Source organism: Vombatus ursinus, unplaced genomic scaffold (genome assembly GCF_900497805.2).
Source record: "Vombatus ursinus unplaced genomic scaffold, bare-nosed wombat genome assembly UNPS02014789.1, whole genome shotgun sequence".
Classification (NCBI taxonomy): Eukaryota; Metazoa; Chordata; class Mammalia; order Diprotodontia; family Vombatidae; genus Vombatus; species Vombatus ursinus.
In genome coordinates, this window is record NW_020954567.1 from 6,283,264 (window position 1) to 6,307,542 (window position 24,279).

At 38.6% G+C, this 24,279-nt stretch overlaps 1 protein-coding gene across 4 annotated transcripts in view; it reads left to right on the top strand.

Annotated features, from left to right (window-relative positions):
• POU2F1 (POU class 2 homeobox 1) overlaps positions 1–24,279 on the top strand; it is a 243,365-nt gene that overhangs the window by 186,887 nt on the left and 32,199 nt on the right. For all 4 annotated transcript variants that reach the window (XM_027868601.1, XM_027868599.1, XM_027868600.1 and 1 more), the window contains exons 6-10: positions 579–758; positions 2,878–3,004; positions 12,081–12,175; positions 19,060–19,233; positions 23,768–23,909. In XM_027868601.1, coding sequence (XP_027724402.1) covers positions 579–758; positions 2,878–3,004; positions 12,081–12,175; positions 19,060–19,233; positions 23,768–23,909 — 718 coding nt within the window. The remainder of the gene's footprint in view (positions 1–578; positions 759–2,877; positions 3,005–12,080; positions 12,176–19,059; positions 19,234–23,767; positions 23,910–24,279) is intronic.

Genomic DNA, 24,279 nt, shown 5'->3' on the forward strand with positions numbered 1-24,279 from the left:
GTTGGAGACTCAGTCCTTTCAACAGCAGAAAAGATTGTTTGGGATAGACTTGGAGAGGAAACAAATGGAGCTCATGTTCTTTAGTCATATCTTTAGACATAATGGGAATGATGGAATATGGCAGGGATTCATGCTAATGTGGAGCAGCTGGGGCCTTATCACTTCTTTCCCTGACCGTATCCAGCATTCCTATTTCTCATTCATCGGACTAATCACTTGCTGTTCAGTTGAGTATAAATTTCTTTTTGTATTCTGTCAGTGCTGATTTTTTTTTTTTTTTTGGCTTGCTAGTTAATTACCTTTTTGTATAAAGCCTGAAGCCTCAGAGAAGCTTGGGTGATTCTTTAAATCCTAAGTGTAGCTTCATGGCTAGCTCCAAGCTGAAATGATCTTGGAACTACCAGCTAGCAGCTGGGTCACCCTCACACTTGGCCCAGGAAGATACCCGAGTCATGTTCGGTAGCGAGTAAGTTTAGACTGTAAGCTCCTGAGCTCCTTTCCAGTTCTTAGTGAGTAGGTAGGACCAGGAGATCCCTCAGCTCCAGCCACTGACCGCTGCTTGTTCTAACTGTCTTTAGCTTGCCCTGACACCGGCCCAGCAGCAGTTACTGCTACAGCAGGCACAGGCCCAGCTGCTGGCAGCTGCAGTTCAACATTCAGCCAGCCAGCAGCACAGTGCCGCAGGCGCCACCATCTCAGCCTCCGCTGCAACGCCGATGACGCAGATCCCCCTGTCGCAGCCCATCCAGATTGCCCAGGTGAGTGCCCAGGAGAGCCAGCGGGAATGTTCTTGGGATCACTGCCCACCCACTGCAGTTACAGAGAAGGGAGCCAGGCTGTATCCAGTTCGTTGTACTTGTCATTCTGCTGTAAATATAATACATCTGTTTGTTTGACTTTATATTGTAAACACAGAGCTGATTACCTAATAACTGACTGTTTATCTAAGTGACAGTTCTTGAATAATTAATTGGCATTTCTCTACAGCAGAGGGATTACTATATTTATTTTAATTAGTTAATTGTCGCAGACATGGATTGTTTAATGTGTTCAGCAGTTAGGATAAGGCACCTCATCTATTTGCAAGAGAAAAGAAATAGTCACTGAGCTATGTGGTCTCTGGTGTTGGTCAGGCACTCAGAGCAGTTTGGTTTGGGTTTTCACATTTTAAGTCTAAAATGGGGAAAATCCACAGAACACACTAGTCAAATTATTTAGAAGACGGAAAACAGAACCTGTCAAAAATGGTTAATGAAGTTGTTTAAATCAAGAAAAATCAAGATTAAGGGATGAGGTTGGTCTTATGTATATGAAAAACATGTGAAATGTTATTTTCTTTAAAGTGGTGCTAAGCAGTTAGTTTTCTATCAAGAACCAAACAAAAGATTTAAATACAATGACAAGAGTTTGATTGGACAGAAAAAAGAAATTATAGTTATGAATGGTGGTTAGATAATGAAGTATTATTAACATCTAGATAAAAATAAATCTAGTATTTTTGAAATCCCATTTCAATTTTAAAGCGGCTTTTTCAATCTAGTTGTCTATATGAATAAGAAATTTTTAAAAGAAACGGATTTGTTCTATTTATAGTGAGAGTTCTGACACACCAAAGTCCATGAAATTATAAGTTCTTTGTTGAGATACTGTGTGTGCCCTGGAAGGTGGGGTGGGGGGGTGGGCAACAGACAGATGCTGTGTTTAGGTGAACATATGCTTTATTATTTGTCTGTGCCAGTTTGTATGTTTTTGTCATTGAATATGATAGACCTGTTGAAAAAACTCTTCTGTCAGAGTGGAAAAGTCACTGGACTTGGATTCAGAAGGTCCAACTCTACCACTTATAAGGTGCGTGACCTTGGGTGACGCTACCTTGCTAATGGACAACATTTCATGAGAAAAAGACATGAGGATTTAGTAGCTGTGCCCTCAGGATCAATCATTAGGACAACATGGTAGCTGAAAAAAGTTAATCCAGTCTCAGGCTACATTGAAAGACATGTGGTTTTCAGAATCTTATCAGGTGATAGCTCCACATGTATCCTCCTCTGAGAAGGCCACATCCAGAAAATTGTGTTCTGTTCTGAGCACTTCTTTTCAGGAATGAAAGTGATTAGCTAGAGGTCATCCATCCAAAGAAAGGTGAGGAGCCTCAAGCCCATTTCATGTGAGAATCTAGGAAAAACTAGAGATGTTTATCCTGAGGAAGAGAAGACTAGGAAGGAGCAAGGGGTGAAGGAATAAGGGAAAAAATGTGATAGCTGACTCCCAGGCAGCAGTTTGAATGTCAGCAGCTATATTGAAGAAGAATTAGACTTCTTCTGCTTACCTCCAGAAGACAGGACTGGGAGCACTGGATAGGAGTTGCAAAGACAGCTTTAGGATTCAATGAAGAAAAAATACCATTTAAGGTTGTCCAAAAGTGGAATAAGCTGCCCCTGGGGGCAGTGTGTCCTTCTTATTAGATGTCTTCACACCAGTGCTGATCTTTTTTTTTTTTTTGGCCAGGCAATGGGGTTAAGTGACTTGCACAGCTAGTGAGTATCGTGTGTCTGAGGCCAGATTTGAACTCAGATCCTCCTGAATCCAGGGCCAGTACCCTATCCACTGCACCACCTAGCTGCCCCCAAACCAGTGCTGATCTTGAATAGACACTGGTAGGGTATTCTTATTCTTGTGGGACTTAGACTAGATGACCTTTGAAATTCCTTCCTCTCTTGAAATTCAGTGCCTCAGTTTACACTTGTAAACTAGAGCAAAGCTTTGAAGGTATGAGAGGATTTGTAATATTGTCTATCTTATTTTACTTTTGGAGGATTAATTAGTTGGCATGGACCTGGTTGTCTCAGCATCTCAGATACAGATCTTTTTTTTCAGGATCTGCAACAGCTGCAGCAGCTACAACAGCAGAATCTCAACCTGCAACAATTTGTGTTGGTGCATCCAACCACCAACTTGCAACCAGCACAGTTTATCATCTCGCAGACGCCACAGGGGCAGCAGGGTAAGTCTTGGAAGCTCTCGTTGGCGATAGTCTTTACTTGTTTCACAGTAGCACTGGAGATGGTTTCCCATCCCCCACCTGTTAGCACAGTATTTAAATTTAAGTGGCACTGTCCTAAGTATTGTTGTTTGATGTCAGTCTTAAAGTACAGCACATTAATATTCGCTGCCATGTGTCTTAAGAAAAATGTTAACTCTTATCTCTGTGCACACTATCTATCCAAGGTTCTTCATTGCTCTTCTTTGGTCAGTCACTATGCCAGAAGTGAGAATATTCTGGGCCCTACCACATGAGGAAGAACCAAACTTTTAAGGGCCAGCCATGAAGATTGCCACAAGAAACCAGGCCGCTTCTTCTGCCTTTTTGTTAGACTTCTAGAGGAAGGAATAGCTAGGTGGAGCTAGAGATAACAGAGAGACTTTGAACTTACTCAGTCTTAGGAGAGGCCTCACATCCATTTGGTCCAATTGTTTTTTCTTTAAAATATGCCTTAGGTTAATGCTTTCCTTTCTCTTCTGACTGCCACTGCCCTAGACCAGGTGACCTCAGATGCAAATCATTACACTTGCTTCCCAAGCAGCCTTTCTCTGCCCCAATTTCCCAACCCCTGAGCCTCCCTTCAGCCTGCCCACTTCTGTCAGATTAACCTTCCAAAAACATCACCCTTATCGTATTTCTCCCTTGCTTAAGAACCTACGGTAATTCCTTATTGCCTAAACTCCATTACTTTTAAGCCTTTCGTTAATCTTTGCATACCATGCATCACTAATTTGATCTCTTTACTCTTGTGTCGTATCTCATTCTCATTCTTGCCATTTTGGCTTTGTGATGATGATGATGATGATAGCTGACATTTATATAGCACTTACTATGTGCTAGGCATTGTGCTAAGGGCTTCACGATTATATCTCATTTGATCCTCACAACAACTTTTTCCATTTTACAGATGAGGAAACTGAGGCAAACAGAGGTTAAGTGACTTGCCCAGGGTCATACATCTAGTAAGTGTCTGAAGTGAGATTTGAACTCAAGTTTATATAGAAAGTCCCTAACTTATTAATGAGTTGTATTCAGAGTTCATTTGTAAACTAGCTGTTTGGAACTCAGAATTAATTTTTTCATAATAATATTTGATAAATAATTGTTAGGTTCTCAACCTAGCCACAAAGGTCTATTTAACCTATACCTCAGAACTTGAAGATCATTCACCAATGAGAGTATTTGTTCCATAGATGAGTAGATGGAAAGAAGGAAGGAGGAGAAGGTGAGAGGAGGGGAAGGAAGAAAGGAAGTTAAGAAAGAAGGAAGGAAAGAAAAAGGGAGCGAGAGAGGGACAGGGTCTCTTCATATCTTAGTGAATGGCTTAATAATGATAAACCTCTCTGAACTTAACTGGTCTGGTTATTAAATGATATTTGAGTCTCTGTTCTCTCAGTTATTAAATGAGGGTAATACTTGTATTACCTACCTCATAGAGTTGTGAATAAGTGCTTTATAAGTCTAAAATCTTCATGTAAATGTGACCTCATTTAATTAAGACCCAAATGTAGCCAATTTGAGATGAAAAATAATTGAGAACAATATTGTTATGACTCCAGTAATTTTAAAGAATAAATATTTACTTGTAATACTAGATAACTTCTGCAGACTTTTTATGTTAATTACTAAAATGCTTGAGAAAAACTAGGTTTAATGAAAAAATGAGGTAACTAGGAGACTTTTGTGGAGCTTCTTATATGATAGGTATTTATTAAGTATTTATAACTGTTCAATAAATGTGCTGCATGAATTATGCCTCCTACAGGTTGGGGAAAGTTAGTGGTGAGAAGGGATTTGGGGTGAGATGTTCTATGCCTCATGTTAGCCACTCAGAACAGTTTAGTTGCTATATGGCATAAGTTTGGGAAGGAGATCAAATCTGTTCTAGATAGTTGGGGATTTATAAATTGAGAGTTGGAAGGGACCTAGAATCCAGTGCCTTCATTCTAAAAGATGAAGAAACTCATCCCTAGATTGGTTAAGCAACCTGCCCTTTGTCCATCTTTCATCTTTCTTGATCTCCCCAGTATTTGAAAATTTCAGCCACCATCTTCTTTCTGGGTTGTAATAACATTGCTCTCTCCTGTTTCTCCTCTTACCTGTCTACATCAGTCCTCAGTGGACTTGGCAAGATTGACCTCCGTATTCCAACTCCAGCCATACTATATGGCTGTTCCAGCAGGCCCAACTGTCATCTGTATGCATATGAATTCCTCAGTCTATGCACATCCCTCTCTTTCCTGAGTGTGGTCTTGTATTTCTAACGGCTTGCTAGGCACCTCTACCTGGGTGTTCCATAGACTTCTCAAATTCAGCATGTCCAGATTTCATTATCTTTCCCTCTAGACCCAGCTCTCCTTCTGACTTCCCTGTTTTTGTTACAGGCGCCATCATCCTTCTAGTCACCCAGGTATGCGAGCTCAGACTCTTTACTCCCTCATCTACCACCACCATATCAAACTAACCAGCAAGTTATATGGGTTCCACCTCCACAGTATCTTCTGTATTTCCACTCTCAGTAACCAAGTCTTGTCAGTTTTATCTCCACAACATGTCTCTCCTCTTTCCCCCTCGCCACTCAAGGCCAAGACCCCAATTCAGACTCGTCTTCTCTCAGCCTCCTAATTGGTCTCCCTGGCTGCTGTATCTCACCTCTGCAGTCCTCTGTAGGCCTCTGCCTTTGTGCAGACTCCCCGTGCCTGGAATGCTCTGCCATCTTGAAATTTCTAGGTCTCTTCAAAGTTCAACTCAAATACCACTTCCTAGACATCGTAAGATTCAGAGCTTGAAAGGATCTTAGAGATCAAGTTCAATCCCTTCATTTTACAAATGAAGAAACTGAGGCTTAGAGTGGTTAAGTGACTTGCCCAGGATCACACAGCTAGTAAATGTCTGCAATTATATTTGAACCCATCTTTCTGACTTTGAGTTCAGCAATCTGTCCACCATCCCATGCTGCCTCCTACAGGTGCTTTTCCTAATTTCCCCACATTGTAAAAGTTATTTTGTATTTATTTGTATTTTCCTTCCCAGGTGAATGTAATCTTTAGGGCCAGCCTACTTTGTTCTTGTCTCTATGTCCCCAGTACTACCTGGCATCTATGAGGCATTTAACAAATACTTGTTGACTTGAATTTCTCAAGGACATTGAAGTAGTTGGTAGCAAAGCTGAGGTTTGACCCTGAGTTGTCTAACTTGAAATCTAGCATTTTATCCCCTGTATCACACTGCCTCTGGAGGAAAAGGCTGTGTATGACTACTTGATCACTGACGGCGGACAGTCGTAAAAATATGTTTATAACTCAAAGTTTTTGTTCAGTTTTTTCAGTCATATCTGATTCTTCATGACCCCTATTTGGGGTTTTCTTGGCAAAGATACTGGGGTGGTTTGCCATTTCCTTCTCCAGCTTATTTTATAGATGAGGAAACTGAGGCACACAGTGTAAAGTGACTTGCCAAGGGTCATACAGCTAACAAGTGTCTGAGGCCAGATTTGAACTTAGAAAGATGAGACTTTCTGACTCCAGGGCTGGCACTGTATTCACTGCACCACCTAGCTGCCTCGTAATTCAGAATACCTGATCTTTTTTTTCTCGGTCCTGCTGATTGGCCATTTTGCAAATGTCTTTGATAATCAGAAACAGTTACTATGAACAATCCAATTTCTTCCACTGTAGTTAAAATAAGAAAATAGTTAAGATCTAAATTATATTTGCCTTTACATCTCCAGCCAGTTGAAAGGGTATAACCTTTTCTTGGATGCAAAACCTCATTTTATGAATAGTAAAAGGAAATGTTCAAATTGAGGTGATTACAATAGAGGTGATTACAAGACTGATAATAGCTTTATGGGTTTTTGTCTGCCTACAGGCTCCTTTGGATACTTCTAGGTTTTTTAAGACTTCTTTTAGGAGAATTAATCAGACTATTTTGTTGATAACCAGGGCTTAATATCATTCAAGAAAGCATTGTAGCAACCTATCTCACAAAAAGGAAGTAAATCTTTTCCTGTGGTTAGAAAAACAAATTGGAAGACAACCATATTTCATTTGTGTGGAAGGTCATACTCATTAGGTTAACTACCCTAAAGTCAATTTTATAAGACTGTTGAGCTATGTAACAGAATAATCCTATAGTGGGGCAGCTAGGTGGCACAGTGGATAGAGCACCGGCCCTGAAGTCAGGAGGACCTGAGTTCAAATCCGGCCTCAGACCAAACACTTGACGCATACTAGCTGTGTGACCTAGGACAAGTCTCTTAACCCCGATTGCCTCACTAGAAAAAAAAAAAGAATAATCCTATAGAATACCCATATTTTTAAAATGTTTCTAAGGATGTTGGTAATTATGATGAATTCAAACAACATGAAATGAATAACTTGAGTAGTTACTCTTTTACATTATCAAAGTGACCAAAGAATGATCTCTTATGATCACAGGTAGTATTTTCATATTGCATCAAGGTATACAAAGTACTTTCCCTACATCGTCTCTGCAAATTGTCAGATGAGAGTAGCCTTGTGTTCTTGTCTTTTAGGTATTTGCTTGTTTTAACTTTTTTTTTTTTGTTCTTTAATTTGACCTACACAGAAGTCCTCTGATACCCCATTATGGTTTGGAGGAAACTTCTCAGTTGACAAGCTCTGTCACATTATATTTTTCAGGAAAGGTTTCTTTGAATACAGTCTTGGTGATAAACTGTCTTATTTCTGAGCCAAATCAGCCAGACTGGAAAGGCTTATCACCAGGCGACTGGCTGCTGGTTGTTGAATTATTTGAAGCAAAGAAAAACACCAAATGGACCTCAGTCTTGTGCAGTTCCTTTCATTTTCTGCAAGGAGAGTAACAGAAAAGGAGGCAGAGAATAATAAGAATCATAGTTTTTAGACTAGGTATAAACATTAACTTAACTTTTGGTAATTTAAATATGAACTGCTTGTCCAAGACCCAATGAGTGGAGGTATTATGGTAGGAACTAAATCATATCAGCAGTGACAGTCTCATTGTAAGTTAAACCAGAAGATAGAAGTAAATGACTGGCTCATCAGACTTTTTTTGGAGAGGCATATAAAAATTGGAAGAGTTGGTTTTATTATGCATCCAAAAGCAACAGGAGACATCATTTCGTGGGACCCTCAGTTACCTTGCCTTACAGTGTTCATGTACATGAATCAGAAGACCATAAAAATGACCACAGTTCATGTTCCAACATTTGTTGTGTAGGATAAGGAAGAAAAATTCTGCAGCCAACTCAATAACATACCCCTTATCCAAGTTAAATCGATATAATCCTTATCCTCTGAAATCATTGTAAAGATGGACATGGGGAGAATGACAAAGAAATTTGGTTCTGGATCAAAAAACAAAAAAGGCTAAAGACTTGTAGACTGCAAAGAAGCTTTACACAGAGACACACACACACACTCTCCACGGGTAAAACTGCTAATGCCAGAGCAAACCAAAACCAGAACCAGAACCAGAAATTTTAGAACCAACAAGGGTTTATTGAGTTCTCCAGCAAGGGAGCCTCACCTACAAGAGCAGAGATTCCTTAAAGGAACAAAAGGACAAAGTTTATATAGGTTTCAGTTTGAGCAGGGGGTAAATTGTGTATGGAATATCTGAGAATTGAACAGGGCTTGTTGCTGGGGGATTTCAGGGTAGGAATAAGGGATATGGTATACCTTGATTGGACAGGGCGCTGTTGCTGGGGCTTATAACCCTACCCTAGAAGACTGTTCTTGTTGTTTCAACAGAAAGGAAGGCCAAAGACAGCCTTAGGGGCTGCAGTACAAACAAGGTCAAGGGCAAAATAGAGAAACTGCAAACAAAGTGGAGTTGCTTTAGTTTTCTCAACAACCCATGTGAGAGAGTCAGAGACACAGAGAAATAGATGCACATGTATGTACCTGCACTTATATATACATATACATACAGCATATATGTGTATATGTATGTATGTTAATTGTCTGTGTATGTACATATTCTTTATGTATATAAAGTCTTTACATTTTCTTTAAATATTTTGTGTGTGTATGTATGTATATAAATTCTTTCCTCAGAAAGTCACATAGTACTGGACATTATAAGCACCAAACAACATAACAAGTGTAACAAAAAATTAAACTGACTATATTTTGAAGCAGAAACAACTGATTACCAGTATGAGAATTATTGCTGAATTGGCTGGCTGTTGGAAATTGTCAAATCTTTGACTTGTTGGAGAAAGATAAAAATCCAGCACTAAATTAGGAAAAGAAAAAAAAGACTGAAAATGAGAAAAAGATATGATATGCAATCATGACAGTTCCAACTCGACCTATTTAAATGAGCTTTAAGAAAAATTAGAAATGCATAAAGGGTGTATGTGACAGACTATGGAAATTTAACGAACTGTCAACACAAGAAGGCAAAAGAGTCTAGAAACTACTTCACCCAATAAACACTTAATCTCTTTGCCAGACAGAAGGCTATAGCAGCCAAATTCAACATCAATTTAAAATATCAACACATTTGTAAAATTTTACACAGGAGTATGGTAGAAGATTATGAGCAAATATCAGTCTAGATCTCTATAACAAATTTATTTTCTACTGTCACTGGGGGAAAAAAATGTATTTTTTTTTTGTGGTTTGTTTTCTCCCTTCCAGTTTTATCCATAAGTGCCCTTAAGATCATCTAGGCTCTCATTGGGTCTTATGCCAAGCTTTCTGCAAACAAATTTTTCCCTCCATTGTCTTGCTATTTTATGAAATAATATTTCTCATAATCTTCCACTGTACCACATGTCTAGACTAAAAGCACAACTTAGGTACAAATTCAACTTGAATTACTAAAAGAGATAAAGCAAGAGGGGTTTTTTTTCTTTTTGAGTTTAAAATGATATCAATAAAATGAGACTGTTAGAGGGGAAAAAAATGGAAAAGAGATGAGGATATGGAAGAATGAATTAGAAAAGGAATTAACAGCTTGGCACCAGAGGTATAAATACTTGTTTTTTGTGGAACAATAAAGCAATGAAAAAATAGAGGAAAAAATAAGGTATTTCATAGTACAAACAGCTGCTCTGGAAAACAGATAAACAGATCAAGAAAGAAAGAAATTAAAAATTATTGGACTACCTGAATGCCATGAGCACAAGAAAAAGAATCTAGACATTATATTTCTTTTTTTCTTTTAATTATTTTTAGTTTTCAACATTCACTTCCGTAAGCTCTGAGTTTCAAATTTTCTCCCCATCTCTCCCCTCCCCCACCCCAAGGTGGCATGCAGTTTGATATAGGCTCTACATATACATTCATACAGAACCTATTTTTATATTAGTCGTGTTGTCAAGAAGAATTAGAACCAATGGGAGAAACCACAAGAAAGAAGAAACAAAGAAAGAGAGACAGAGAGCAAATAATATGCTTTGATCTGCATTTAGATACCATAGTTTTTTTTCTGGATGTAGACATCATTTTCCATCATGAGTCCTTTGGAGTTTAGACATTATATTTCAATAAATTTTTTAAAAACTCCCAACATCTTTTAGAACCGGAGGGCAAGTTAGAGAGAAAGAATCCACTTCATACTTTGTAAAAGAAACACCAAAATCCAAACTTGTTTAAGACCATTATAGACAAGATTCAGATCTTCCTGGTCAAAGAAAAAATACTACAAGCAACCAGAAAGAAACAAAGTATCCAACATCACACAGGATTTAGCAGCCATCATCTCAAGGAGTGGAGAGCTTGGAATACTACATTCTAGAAGACAAAGGATGTGGGCTTAACAGCCAAGAATAATTACCCAGCAAAACCAAGTATAATCCCAACAGGGTGGGGTGTGGGGTGGAGAGAATTGACCTTTAATGAATTACAGCATTTCCAAGCATACCTGAAGAGTGCTTGAGATGAAAAGACCAGAGCTCCTTAGAAATTCTGAATTTTAAACACAAGAGTTAAGAGAAATATAAAAAAGTAAACAAACATTATAATGATTAAACAAGGATAAGCTACTACATTGAACTATAGGGAGATGATACCTATGTCCTTTCTCAACTCATCATCATGGCGGGGGGGCATCATAGAGAGAATCTAATTATAAAGGGTCTGGGAGTGGTTGTGTTATGTCTTCATGATTTTAAGAGGAGAATGGAAAGAGAAAAACAGTGGGTGGGAGGAGTTGGGGGTTAGAGGGGAGGATATGGAAAGAAAGGTTAAGGGAAATTATCTCACTTGATCAGGATACACAAGTAGTTATGTATGCAAATAAAGAGGGAGTGAGATGACACTTGAACCTCACATCTGAACTGGTCAAAGGAAGGAAGAATACACATATAGAGACAGACAGAGAGTAATATATATATACATTTCACTCTACAAGGAAATGGGAAGATAAAGGGGAATTAGCGGTAAAGTAGATTAAGGGGTGGATTAGTCCTAAGCAAAACAAACCAAGGATATACAAAAAATGTAGCTCTTTTTGAAATGACAAGGAATGGGGATCTGAGGGGGTGCACATAAATTTGAGAATGACTGATAAGTTATGGTATATAAATATGGGAATGCTCTTTTGGTGTAATGTAATATTATTGCTAATCTCTGGCTGTCTGCAGAACACTTTCCTGAGTTCCTGACTTGGTAATTATGTAGACTAATAGCATTTTCTGTACTTTGAACACAGAAATGTATTCTTATGATTTTATAATCCATGGTGCCTTTTTTTTTTTTCCCAACATCAGACCTGTATTTCTGGACTGGCCTAACTTAGGCCTTGTCCACAACATCATCTGTCAGTTGGTACAACACAGAATTACTGAATTCCTTCTTAAAAACAAGCTTAAAAAGATATTTTTTTTTACGGTTCTCCTACCACATTTTATTGCACAAATGACATTTAATTTGATTGAGCGTTGGGTGAATTGTTAGACCAAGAATTTAAAATAATAATATGAGGAAATGAAATGAAAGATTGTTTTTCCCTATCACTTGTTCTTTCTGCCAATGTTCAATATCAGTATTAATGCTTAGGACAAAACTTTTGCATTTTACAGGCCTCTTACAAGCGCAGAATCTTTTAACACAACTACCTCAGCAAAGCCAAGCCAACCTCCTGCAGTCTCAGCCAAGCATCACCCTCACCTCACAGGTCAGTTTTCTTTTTCTTTTCTTTTGTTTTCTTTTTTTCCTTTTCCTCATTTTTTTTCCCAGTTTTCTTTCACAGCTATTACTTTCCCTAATCATTTTGTCTTATTGGGTTATTGGACTTGGTTGGTTGTTGGTTTGTGTAATGATGTGAAGTATACTGATAAAGTTAATCCTAAAAATTCTGGGAATCTAAGGAACAATATGTGTAAAACCTATCAGCCCATAAAGGAATGTTGACAAGTTATTATGGGCCATGAAAACCTTCAAAGAATTACGTTTGGATTTTTGTTGTTATTTTTCATATTCAGAAAAGGGAATTGTGCTTTGATTTTTGGCATAGCACTTTGAAGGTTTATAAAGCACTTTATATGTAATACCTTTTTTGAGCCTCACAACCGCCGTATGAGGTACTGAGATAGGATGCATGTTTTGTGCAGAGAGAATGCAGATGCGGAGAAGGAGGCTGAAAGATGATGTTATAACTCCATTGGTCACACAGCAAGTAGGAATCTGCAGAGTTCAGATCACGAATTTTGTCAGCTCTGTCATTAATGAAGCTTCTTGTTGGTAGTGACTCTTAACCTTTAAAGAAAGCTCTTTTTAAAAAAAAAAATGTTTGCACCACACATGGATCTGGATCTTAACTGGTTTTTTTGTAGATGGACCGTGGAGGAAAATATTGTTGAATTAGCCCTAGCCATTTCCTAGCCATATTGAAGAGTAATAAATATCTTCATAATAACTAATTTCACTCCAAGGGAAGGAAAAATAGAATAGGAAAGGGAATAAGCATTTATATAGAGCCTACTATGTTCCAATGGCTATGCTAAGTACTTTACAAATTATATCTGATCCTCATAACAACCCTGAGAGGCTGGTGCTATGATTTATCCTCAGAGGTGAAGTGACTTGCCCAGGCTTGAACAGCTGGTAAGTGTCTGAGGTCAGATTTGAACTCAGGTCTTCCAGACTCTGGACCCAGTGCTTTGTGCACTATGGCACCCCATAGTACTTCATAAGAAAATTTTGGGGGAACTTGTACTTTTCTTCAACAGGCATTAATCCTCAATTCCCCACCATTGTGAACATTGGTTACTTTGAGAAAAGCAACTCATAAACTCTAAGACACTGAGAAAATGTAAACTAGAAAGCATAAATATTGTTGGCAGTGGAGATTATAAATTGAATTAGAAAACTTACATTACACTTGATGCCCATCACTGGCTTTGGTCCTTTGTTGAAAGTCTACAATCCGTCAGCCCTTCCCCTCCACCTCACCTTTAGTCACCCTCTACCAGCTTGTTATTGTAGAAGAAGCACTGACCTGGAAGTCAGGAGCCCTACTTCCTAGTTAACTAACTTTGTGTTTAATCAGTCTTATGACCATGAACCTCTAAGCCTGTTTCTCCCTTTATCGTATGTAAAACAAAGTTGACGAATTCAATTATGTCAACAGGCCCTTCAGCTCTTACCTGGATATAGAAACTGTCACCCTCCTATAAGAGAGTTCCTTTGGCCTCCTTGTGGCCTGGTAGCCATTGACACCAGGGCTAGACTGTTCAGAGTCCCAAGATGGCTTAGAAATTTTAGGGCTGTGAATCCTGCTTATTAATTGCCACTTCACCATTTCTGGGTCTCGTCCAGCTTCAGTCTAAAACTTCTGGGACTAAAGTGACCTGGTTGCTACCACGTTATCGAAAGGTGGACTGGCCCTTTGTTGCTTAGGGTTGGCGCCTGACCTGAGTTTGGAGAAGATAAAATGGAGACTTATAACTGAGGATCACTTCCACTTTTCACTCCATGTTTCCATGTTGCAGAGAGAGTGCAGAACAGAACACTGATAGGAGATAAACTATTTCTCCAAATGTAGTCAGAAGAGCATTTGTTATAAAGTGTCAATGTACAAGGGAATCTAAACTGTGTTTTCTTCATTGGCTCAAGATAAGTTAATAGTTACTACACTTACTGTCTGTGTTACCCTGTTCTTTAGAGAGCTGGGCAAGTTAAATTCATTTTAATAGAGCATGTTACTAATGAGACCCAGGCCAGAAGTTTGATCCCTCATGCTGTAGTTAATTTAAAAAGGAGAAAATTCACAGCAATAGATTCCATCCTTAACTGCAGCATATATTTGCAGTTATTCACAAGTGAAAAGAAGTAAGGGAAAGTATGGGGCCCACAGTAACTGAATAGGACTTGTGTTCAAAAATAAAACTAATGCAGAAGCATATGTTCTACCTCTGATTGGTCATTTGCACTATAACTATTTTAAGATTATTTGAAAAATAAATGTACCTGATTTATTGGTAAGAAAAAAAAGAGTAAGACTAAAATTATTTATAGTAGATTAAAAGTATATTGAATAGAAGTGTTTTATGATCACTAAATATGTCTAATGCATTTAAGATGTAACACTAAAGACTAGGTATGCTATGTCTCAGTCCTTTAATCAGCCAATCAATCAACAAGCATTTATTAAGCACCTAAGACCTTAGCTTAAAAGGTCTCTCACTGCATCTGGGACCATCTCCAGTTGTCCTGATCTGTATCTTGCCAGTGGACCCAGATGGCTCCAGAGGAGAAAGTGACTTTGCATAGCCCTGCCTCACTTAAATCCAATTCACTTGCATTTCATGACATCATCTTCCTGATGATGAACAAAAACAAAACAACATCAAAAAGAACAAAACAAATTACAACTATATGTCAAGTACTGGTGACAAAAGAAAAAAAGGAAACAGACTTCCATCAAGTAGTTTATATTCTGCTGGGGAAGATAATATGTATATAGGACATATGTACAAAACTAATACAGGCTAATTAGTAGGGAGAGGATGCATTAGCAGCTAAGTGGAATCGGGAAGGGCTGCATGTTAGAGGCAGCAATGAGTTCATCTTTGAAGAAATGAAGAGGGCAGATTTGAGAAGGGAGTGTGTTACAGGTTTGGAGGGCAGCCTCTGTAAAGATACAGAATCAGGGGATGGCCTGTTCTATGCATAGAGAAAACAAGAAGGCCCATTTGACCAAAAGGTAGAATGTGCGAAGGGAAGGCATGTATGAAAAGGCTGGAAAGACACATTGAAAGCAAGTTTGGGAAAGGTGTCTGTGCCAGACAGGAGCTTGGGTAGGGCAGTGACATGGCAAGAAAACATGTTTGTGGAGCGTGGAATGGAAAAGAAGACCTGAGAAAGGGAGCCCAAATTAGGAAACTGATACAGTGACTCAGGAAAAGAGGATGAAGGCCTAAACCACAGCCACAGCTGTGTGAGTAGGAAGGAGACAGATGCTGTGGAGAAGGAGAAGGGGAGTATTACTCTGAGGTGCAAATCTGTAGGACCAGAAGGAGAATAAATATAAGGGAGTTTTGCAAAGGAGGAAAGATTAAGGGTTCTGTTTTAGACATTTTGAGTTTGGGGTGCCTTTGGAAAATTCAGTCAAAAATGTACTCTGACCAGTTGATGATGCATGGAGGGAGCTCAGGTAGAGGGCTAAGGCTAGAGACAGTTCTGCTATAGTTTGACGTGTACATTGCTGACAATCAAGAGGCTATTCAAAATTGCACAATGAAAAACACAGGGCTCATTGGAAAACTTAATTTAGGGGAACAACATGCAAAACCTTCAACAGTGACACATGAAAAGATAAGAACCTAATAAAATTAGTCTTAAAGTAAAACACACAGTGCCTGGCACATAGTAGGCACTTAATAAATATTTATTGACTCTTAAAAAAAATAGTAGCATACTTTTATGTACATGTTAAATGATTAAGAAATAAATAAATACTGTTGTACAATAAATAGTGGTGGCATCTGCAGTCTTAAGTTGTTGCTCAACCTTTGCCCTGGTGCCCATGGCCTGAGCCAGCAAAAGCTACTTACTAGCAAGAGAGCAACCCCACAGTTCCAGACATGGCCATGGTGGAAGGCAGTGATGCATAGGGGCTTGAAAAGCCCTCTTCCAACCCCAGCTCTTACTGTATCACAAGATAGACAGTAAATACAGGAATTCACCTTGGAAAAGACCTGAAATTTGTGGGAGTCAGAAGAGTTGAGGTATTGTGAAGTGGTGTAATTTTCTGTTTCTCACGTACATAGACAGACTCAAAATTTAAGTAATGCTCAGATTGTTTGCTAATATATTATCATGTTAGAACAAATTCAGGTTCTCAAAACAAGTTGTCACAGAACCGGCTGTATTCAGGTCTGGAATCATCTACATGAAGAAGTAATTGAGGGGCAGCTAGGTGGCATAGTGGATAGAGCACTGGCCCTGGTGTCAGGAGGATCTGAGTTCAAATCCAGCCTCAGACACTTACCAGTGGCTACCTGTGTGACTCTGGGCAAATCACTTGACCCCAATTGCCTCACAAAAACAAACAAAAAAGTAATTGAGCCTGTGGGAGATAGGAATGGTCACCAAGATAAAGTTGAAAGAAAAAAAGGAATAGGACTCAAGACACAGTCTTGGGGTAATCCACATTTAGGAGGTGAGATACAGCTGATGATCTAGCAGAGGAGACCCAGATGGAGTGGTTAGAGAGGCAGGAGGGAAACCAAGAGAGAGCAGTGTTATGACAGCCCAGACAGGGGAAAAGTGCTGAGGAGGAGAGAGTGGTTAGCAGTGTAGATTGCCACAGAGAGGCCAAAAAGGATCAATTTAAGGAAATAATCTATAACTTTGGTGATGAAGAGGTCCTTGGTAACTTTGAAGAGAACAGTCTCAATGAGAAGTGAGGCTGCAGAAGTCTGAGAAGAGGGGATAAGGACAGGAAGTGGAAGCAACAGAGGTAGTCGGATTTCTCTAGGCGTTTGACTGTGAAAGAGAGATACGGGATGATAGCCTGAGGGGAAGTGGGGGCTAGAGAGGGCTTTTGGGTGGTTGGGGAAGACATATACATGTTTGTGGCCAGGAGAAAGAACAGGGAAAGGGAGGGGAATGAGAATTTAGTAAGAGATTGCTGTGTACCAGGCACCATGCTAAGTGTTTTACAAAGACTCTCAGAACAACCCTGGGAGGGAAGTGCTGCTTTGATTCCTACTTTACAGTTGAGGAAACTGAGGCAAACTGAGGTTAAGTGGCTTGCCCAGTATCACTCAGCTATTAAGTGCCCTAGGTGGATTTAAACTCATGTTTTCCTGACTCTGGGCCCAGCACTCTGCTCACTGTGCCACAGAAGTTAGAGAGGGAGAGAGTGGGAAATAATTGTGGGAGCAGTTTGCTGAAGAAGGCAACTGGGGATGGTGTCAAGGGGTTGGCCTTGATAAAGAGAAGAGCCACCTCTTCCTCAGAGAAGATAGAAGATTGTATAAAGGGTTTTATCACATAGAGAAGAGAAACAGAGGAAACGCATACCAAGTGTCGTCTTTTTCTCAGTACACTGTAAGGATGAGGTCCTTTAGTGGGGAAAGCTTGAGGGCAAGGAAGGTTTGGACCATCTTTTGGGGAAGGTGGTAGAGAATCAGTTAGGCACAAGTCAAAAGTGCTGCCTTGCTGCAGCAGGGGCCCAAGTGAGGCTAATTAGCCTGGTCAGTGTGGTTCTGTGACTTTCCAGCACTACTTAGCAGCTTATGAGTAGGAATAGAGGAGGCAGGTGGCAGAAGTCATCCAGGGATTGGAGCTTGGCAAGGCATGAACAGTGAGGAAACAATGGGGAAGAGGACTTGAGGGTAGAAGGCAGTATGATGTTGAATGGGCTAATGATTGGAGAAGGAAGAAAGTGACAGTAAAACAAAAGTAATGGCCATGGAGAGTACAGAGAGGTTAAGAGACTAAAAGTCATAGTAAGAACAAAAAATAGATCTAGGGAGGAAGAAGCCATAGAGAGAGTTGGGGTGATGGTTATGGTTATGCTCAGATAAGGAATTTCAGTATTCTTGATCATGAAAATGGATAATAGCAAGATCAGGGGTGCAGTTGTCCCCCTGTATCTGAAGTAGAGCAAAGGAGCAGTCCTTGAGAGTTGAGTAGACTTAGGACCTGGGAGGCTAGAGTTCTTGAGGGAATATTAACATGTATATTGAAGTTTATATTCTATTTGTATTATATTTATTATGTTCTGTTTATATCTGCAGAGCACTTAACCTACATTAGGGGTGTATGGGGTGTTCAAGGAGGACCAGCACCTCTGGTGTGAGAGCTTATCAAGCCCTTTTCAGGGCTGCTCATCCACTTTTGGTGTCTACCTGGCACTCAGCTCTCACCTGTGGCTCCATGAAGTTGTAGCATGCTCGGCAGCCACACCCCAGTAAATCCATCTCAGTAGGCATGCTAAACCAAGTTGAGGGTAATTGACACACCTCAAACCATTGGATAGGTTAGAAGGGGTGTCCACCTCAGGCATGTGAAGACTTCTCCTGGTGGAATGGGTGGATGAGAACATTGTTGATGGCCAGCAGAAGCAGGTGCTATGGGAGCACTTGGAGCTCGGTCAGGAACTTAAGACACCAAGGCATCCACTACATCCCAGCCATCACCAGTCATTCTGACTTTTGTCTTGTCACTGAACTTGGATGACTGGAAGAGTGAGGCTGACAACTTTGTGCAACTCTGCCTCACTTAAATCTAATTCACACACGAGTCAAGACATCAACCTGTGGTGTCATTGGTTCTGTTTGAAAATGAAGGACAAACAACAATGTACATTAATCTCTTTTGGCGTAAGTTAAGATTTAGAGAGGAAAGGAAGGCTGTAATCCAGATACTTAAATACTTGAGAAAGGAGGAGGAATGACCTGATGAGTTATTGTCACTAGGATCTGGATCTGCATCTCCAAGAATATTGACATTTAGTTTAGTTAGTTTCTTTCATCGTTGTGTGACAGTAAACTTGAAGGTTTCTGTCTGTGTCTGTGTGTGTTTCTTCTTCTGTGCCTTGTCTAACAGCCAGCAACCCCAACACGCACAATAGCAGCAACCCCAATTCAGACACTCCCGCAGAGCCAGTCAACACCAAAGCGAATCGATACACCCAGCTTGGAGGAGCCCAGTGACCTGGAGGAGCTTGAGCAGTTTGCCAAGACTTTCAAACAAAGACGGATCAAACTCGGATTCACTCAGGTATAGTAGTAAAACATCCCTTCTTAGTATCTTCTCCCTTACATTCTTTCCTTTTAGATCTCTAGATAACTTCAAGAATGTTTTGTTTTGTTTTTTAAAGAACTCTGTTTTCTATTCTGGTACCTCATGGATTTTAAATGATACCATCTCTCTCAATTTAGTCTGTATTTTCTAGCTGAAGTTAACAAACCAAAATACTGAAGGCTGCCATCAAAACTATAGCTGCTGAAAATAAATATAATTACCTCAGTACATTGTTTTTAGAATATTGTAGTGAATGATGACAGAGCTGTAGAAGTGTTCCAAGAGTTTTTCTATTTGAAGTTCATCTCCTTTAAGAACATTGAATTGTGTACAAAGGATTAGGATATTGATTGTTTCAGGCTTCCTTTTTAGAAGACCAGAAAGGGGAAAGCTTTGAAAGTTGGGTAAGAAACTTCTTTCCCCTCAGGGCTGTGGGGGTAGTTTGTGAAGGAATAGAAATGCCCAAATTCCATAAGTGAATGATATTAGTGATCAAAATTTAGCAAGTTTTTTTTTCCTTCAAATATTTTATGGGTCTTAAAAGGAAATCTATTAATTGAAACAGGAGGCTGAGTCTAACTTCTTATATACCTTGATTTGGAGTAGGAAAAGAAATGAACTAAATGGACATTCATGTGAAATAATGCAAGATCCTCTTGTTTAAAAAAAAAAAAGAATGAAAAGGAAATGAATTTGTCCTGCCTGAGATAATCACAAGACTTGATATTTTGTCATCAAAGGATTCAATTGTCTGAAGTTGGAGTCCCCACTTAAATGTCATCCAAACTGTTTTTAAAAGTGTAATACTGTACCAGCAGCTCCCCAGGAAAAAAACATCTAGGATTGACAGCATCCCATGGGAAATCAAACATAGGGTCCTCAAGAGTAGAATGTATTTGTATATATATTTTAAGTTACTTTAAGTCAGGTGGAGGTGGGCAAGTAGTTTTTTTTTATCAAATTAACTTCATTGGCAACAGAAATTAAGTGAAATTATGAAGTTGGGATTTCAGAAAATAAGCGACTTGACTAAAAAGTCATTTCATAATCCAGAACGATCTTAATATACCTTTCTGGACAACTTGGTTTGTTTTTAGGACATTTTAGTGATTTGAGAGAATATTTTACATTTTTGAAGAGTTAGCAACTATTTATTGCACTAAAATACACATTTCCTAAGTGTTACACAAGGAATTGAAGGAATTAATTTAGTGCACTTCTAATAGCATTTAACTTTCACCCAGAGTAGTTTGCTTTTCTGTTGAATTTGACCTAGAATCTTGGTGGCAGTGGTTGGCTTTTCTTTTTCTTTTCATGTAAAGGAGTTTCCCTACAGTGGTGGTTTGCTTTGTGTGTTTTTTCTATTTTAAGAAACCAACTTTTGTCTTCTGCTAAATTAGTCTGGCACATCAGCACCCTTACTTTATTTAGTAGCATTTTTAAGTACTCACATATACACAGCTGCAAAGGCCAATATATCTAGATTAAGTATTAATACTCAGGCCTTACCTGCATCAGAAGAAGAAAGCATAGTTGGAAAAGGATGGGAAAATTAACCTCAGATTTTAAGATACACACTTCAGTTTTAGATAATCAAAGGTGGTTTTATGTGTTTACTTTCCTTTATTTTACTTACAATTTACTAAAGAAAAATTAAATGTGCATATTATCCATTTGATCAAAGAATTTTTCATTTTTTGATTAAATACTCATATAATTAGGTAGTTTCAGTGGTAGTTATTATCTGATTACATAACTTATTAAGATTTAATATGGCTACATTATTGACATTATGTAACTAGAATGCATTCCCTATTATAACACATGAAAAATGAAGCATTAAATCTCATGAAACATTAAGTATTTCCTAAACTCAGTCTTTGTCTTTCTCCTTTTTCATGTTTTTTTTCCCTAAAATTACCAGACATCTAATGTAGTTCAGTTTATGCATGAACCACCTGTGTGAAGCAATTTATAAGAAAGGATTTAAGCCAATTGTGAGTTATAGAAACATTAAATTAACTCAGTTAACTAAACTGATAAAAATGTGACCTAATTGTTTTCATTCGTATTTTCTAAAGTGTTATTTCATAAGTAGATGTAACATCTTTTTTTTAATTGAGCTGTAAACACCCTGCTTGACCAGATGTACCCCTTATCATCAGAGTTTTAGTTAAATGATCACATAGCTTTATTTACTTCACTAACTTGCATGCATTTTGACAGGTGTTTTACTTATTTCTTTTGTCAAAATTGTTATTACTTTCAAACCCACCTTAAAAGAATATTGTGAAGATTTTTGAAATAGTGCTTGCACAGCACTTAGAGATGTGTTGCTGCTAAAATATTATCAGAACCATTTATTAAGCATCTAATTGGTGTGCCGGGCACTGTGCTGAAAGATTTATAAAACCTGGTCTTTGCCATCTAAAGTTGTCATAGATATACATGTACATGATACAGCAGAACAGATATTAAACAGAGACATAAATGAATAATACTGTTACCTGTTAGTAATTTTTTTTAATCAGAAAGTAATCAATAGTCAGTTGCCAAATGTAGTGTTTATTTGGGACCAGATAATGTATAGATATTTGAAATCTGGCTATTACTCAAGCCTTTTTTTTTTTTTTAATCTTGTAGCTTCAATACTGTCCCTCTCTAACTTTTTATTAGAATTAGCAGCAAGTAGAAAAAAGGAATCATTTCAGTTTTCTTTTCTTCCCTCCAAGTACTCCCCTCCCCATCTCTCCTGCTATAGATGCTAATAGCATAATGTCTAAAGGATGGCAAGTAGGTAGGAACAAGCAAAGTCAAAGGACTTGGAAAATAATCAAAAAATTAAATCTTTTGTCCCCATTATTTGAGAACTGGTAATACTAATAGAGAGTTCGTTTTATTATACTTTGTATCAGAAATATGACTGCTTTCTGCAGTACCAGCTTTGTGATGAGTCACTTAAATACTCTGAGTCTTAGTTGTGTCCAGTGTTTAAATTTTTTTTCTTTACTTTTTTTCCCTGTTCACAAGGGATATAGAGCCTTAAGATCTATCTGTAAGCTTATGGATAGATCTTTTATAATACATTCAGGATACTGTTGTCAAAAGGTTAGCCAAGTTTACTAGTTCTGTGAAAGTTATAACTAAATGGGTCAAAACTCTCTACTGTGAGCTCTTGAATATATTCTTTTAATGGTCAAAGAAATGATCTCTTCAATTATATGCTTTTAGGGATCAACTTTGAAATCCAAACTTTGTGATAAAAAAAAAAATAGATGCATTCACTGTTGCCAGCAATAATATACAGGAAAGAAGAGAATAATACTCTGCCTATAGGGGCAATGTCATAGAGTGAAGAGAGCATTAGATTTAGACAAGATAAGGTCCTGCCTCTGTCACTAGCCAGCTTTGTGACTTCATTGTCCTTAATTTCATCATCTGTAAGATGAAGGGTTTGGAATAGATGATCTCTAAGATCCCTTTTTGTTCTGTTAGGCTAAAGGGAGGTATTTATATTGGAAATTTGATGAGGATAAAAATGCCTAAAATGATCCTGAAGCTTACATTTTTAATCAGTCTGAGAACAAAATAAGTTACACAGTACTGTAAATTAAATTCCATAGTTCCATCAGTGAAAGCCAATGGTAAGTCAGAATGACTGAAATGCTTTTTAGATAGCCAGTAAAAAATGCTTAAGATCACAATTATGGTACTGATAGTGGCAAACAAATTCAAAAAAGTAGCAGGTGTGGTGCTTCACACCTATAATCCTTGCTACTGAAGGAGGCTGAGCTGCATAGATTTATTGAGCTCAGGAGTTCTGAATTGTAGTAAGCTTAAAGTTGATTGGATTTCTGTGCTAAGTCTTTCACCATGGTGGTGAGCCCCTGGGACCAGAGAGCCACCAGGCTACCTAAGGATGGAAAAAACCAGCCCAGGTTGGAAATGGACTAGGTCAAAGCTTCTGGGCTGATAAGCAATGGGATAGGTCTTGTGAGCAGCCACTGCACTTCCAGCCTTGGCAAGAGAGGGAGACCCGGTCTAGAAAGAAAGAAAGAAAGAGGGAGAGAAAGAAGGAAAGAATCAGAGAATACAGATATTAAAATACAAGTCCTAATACAATGGATGTTTTGGTGAGTTTTTTGTTTTGTTTTTATGTGCAGGTGAGCTACATATTAGGACTTTAGTGAAAAGAACACATTTCTACTGGTCACCATGATAAGAACCTCCGTTATATTGAATAACAAGTTTTAATTTCTAATTGGCTTAATTTGTAACCAGTCTAGTAGAATGCTTTTTCATCTAGGAGAAATATAGGAGAGAACCCTCAGTGTTAAGGATATAATGTTAGTAAGCTGAATCTTTTTCTTTTTCTCTCCCTTCACTCCCTCTCTCTGTCTCTCCTTTCTCCCCCCACCCCTTTCTCTCTCTTCTCCTATCTCTTTCTCTCTCTCTGTTTCTCCACCCCTGCTCCCCCATCTCTTCCATTTTGCTCTATCTCGTTGTGCAGGGTGATGTTGGGCTCGCTATGGGCAAACTCTATGGAAATGACTTCAGCCAAACTACCATCTCTCGCTTTGAAGCCTTGAACCTCAGCTTTAAGAACATGTGCAAGTTAAAGCCCCTTCTAGAGAAGTGGCTCAATGACGCAGGTGGGTGACTGCATCATGAAGGGGAGTTGCCAATGGGTGCTGTTGAATTGGAATTCTATACGTTGTTCATTGCATCACTGGTATCACAAAGCGTTCAAGCACGATAATTGAGGGAGAAGTGACGTAATTTATGAATGCCTCAATCAAGGAGCTGTTTTACTGTACTGCAGCGGCTTTGGATTTTCTGTCAGAGCATTGCTCTGTTGGACTTGGGATACATAATTGCCTTCTGAGCCTGGATTGGGGGTATACACTATATCTGTTGAGTGGAAGGGGACCATAAAGAAAGCATCTGTTTTTAAACTTTTGAACAAATAACTTTCTTAATGGATTTTTATGACTATAAGCATTGCTCACTGTATTTCAACCT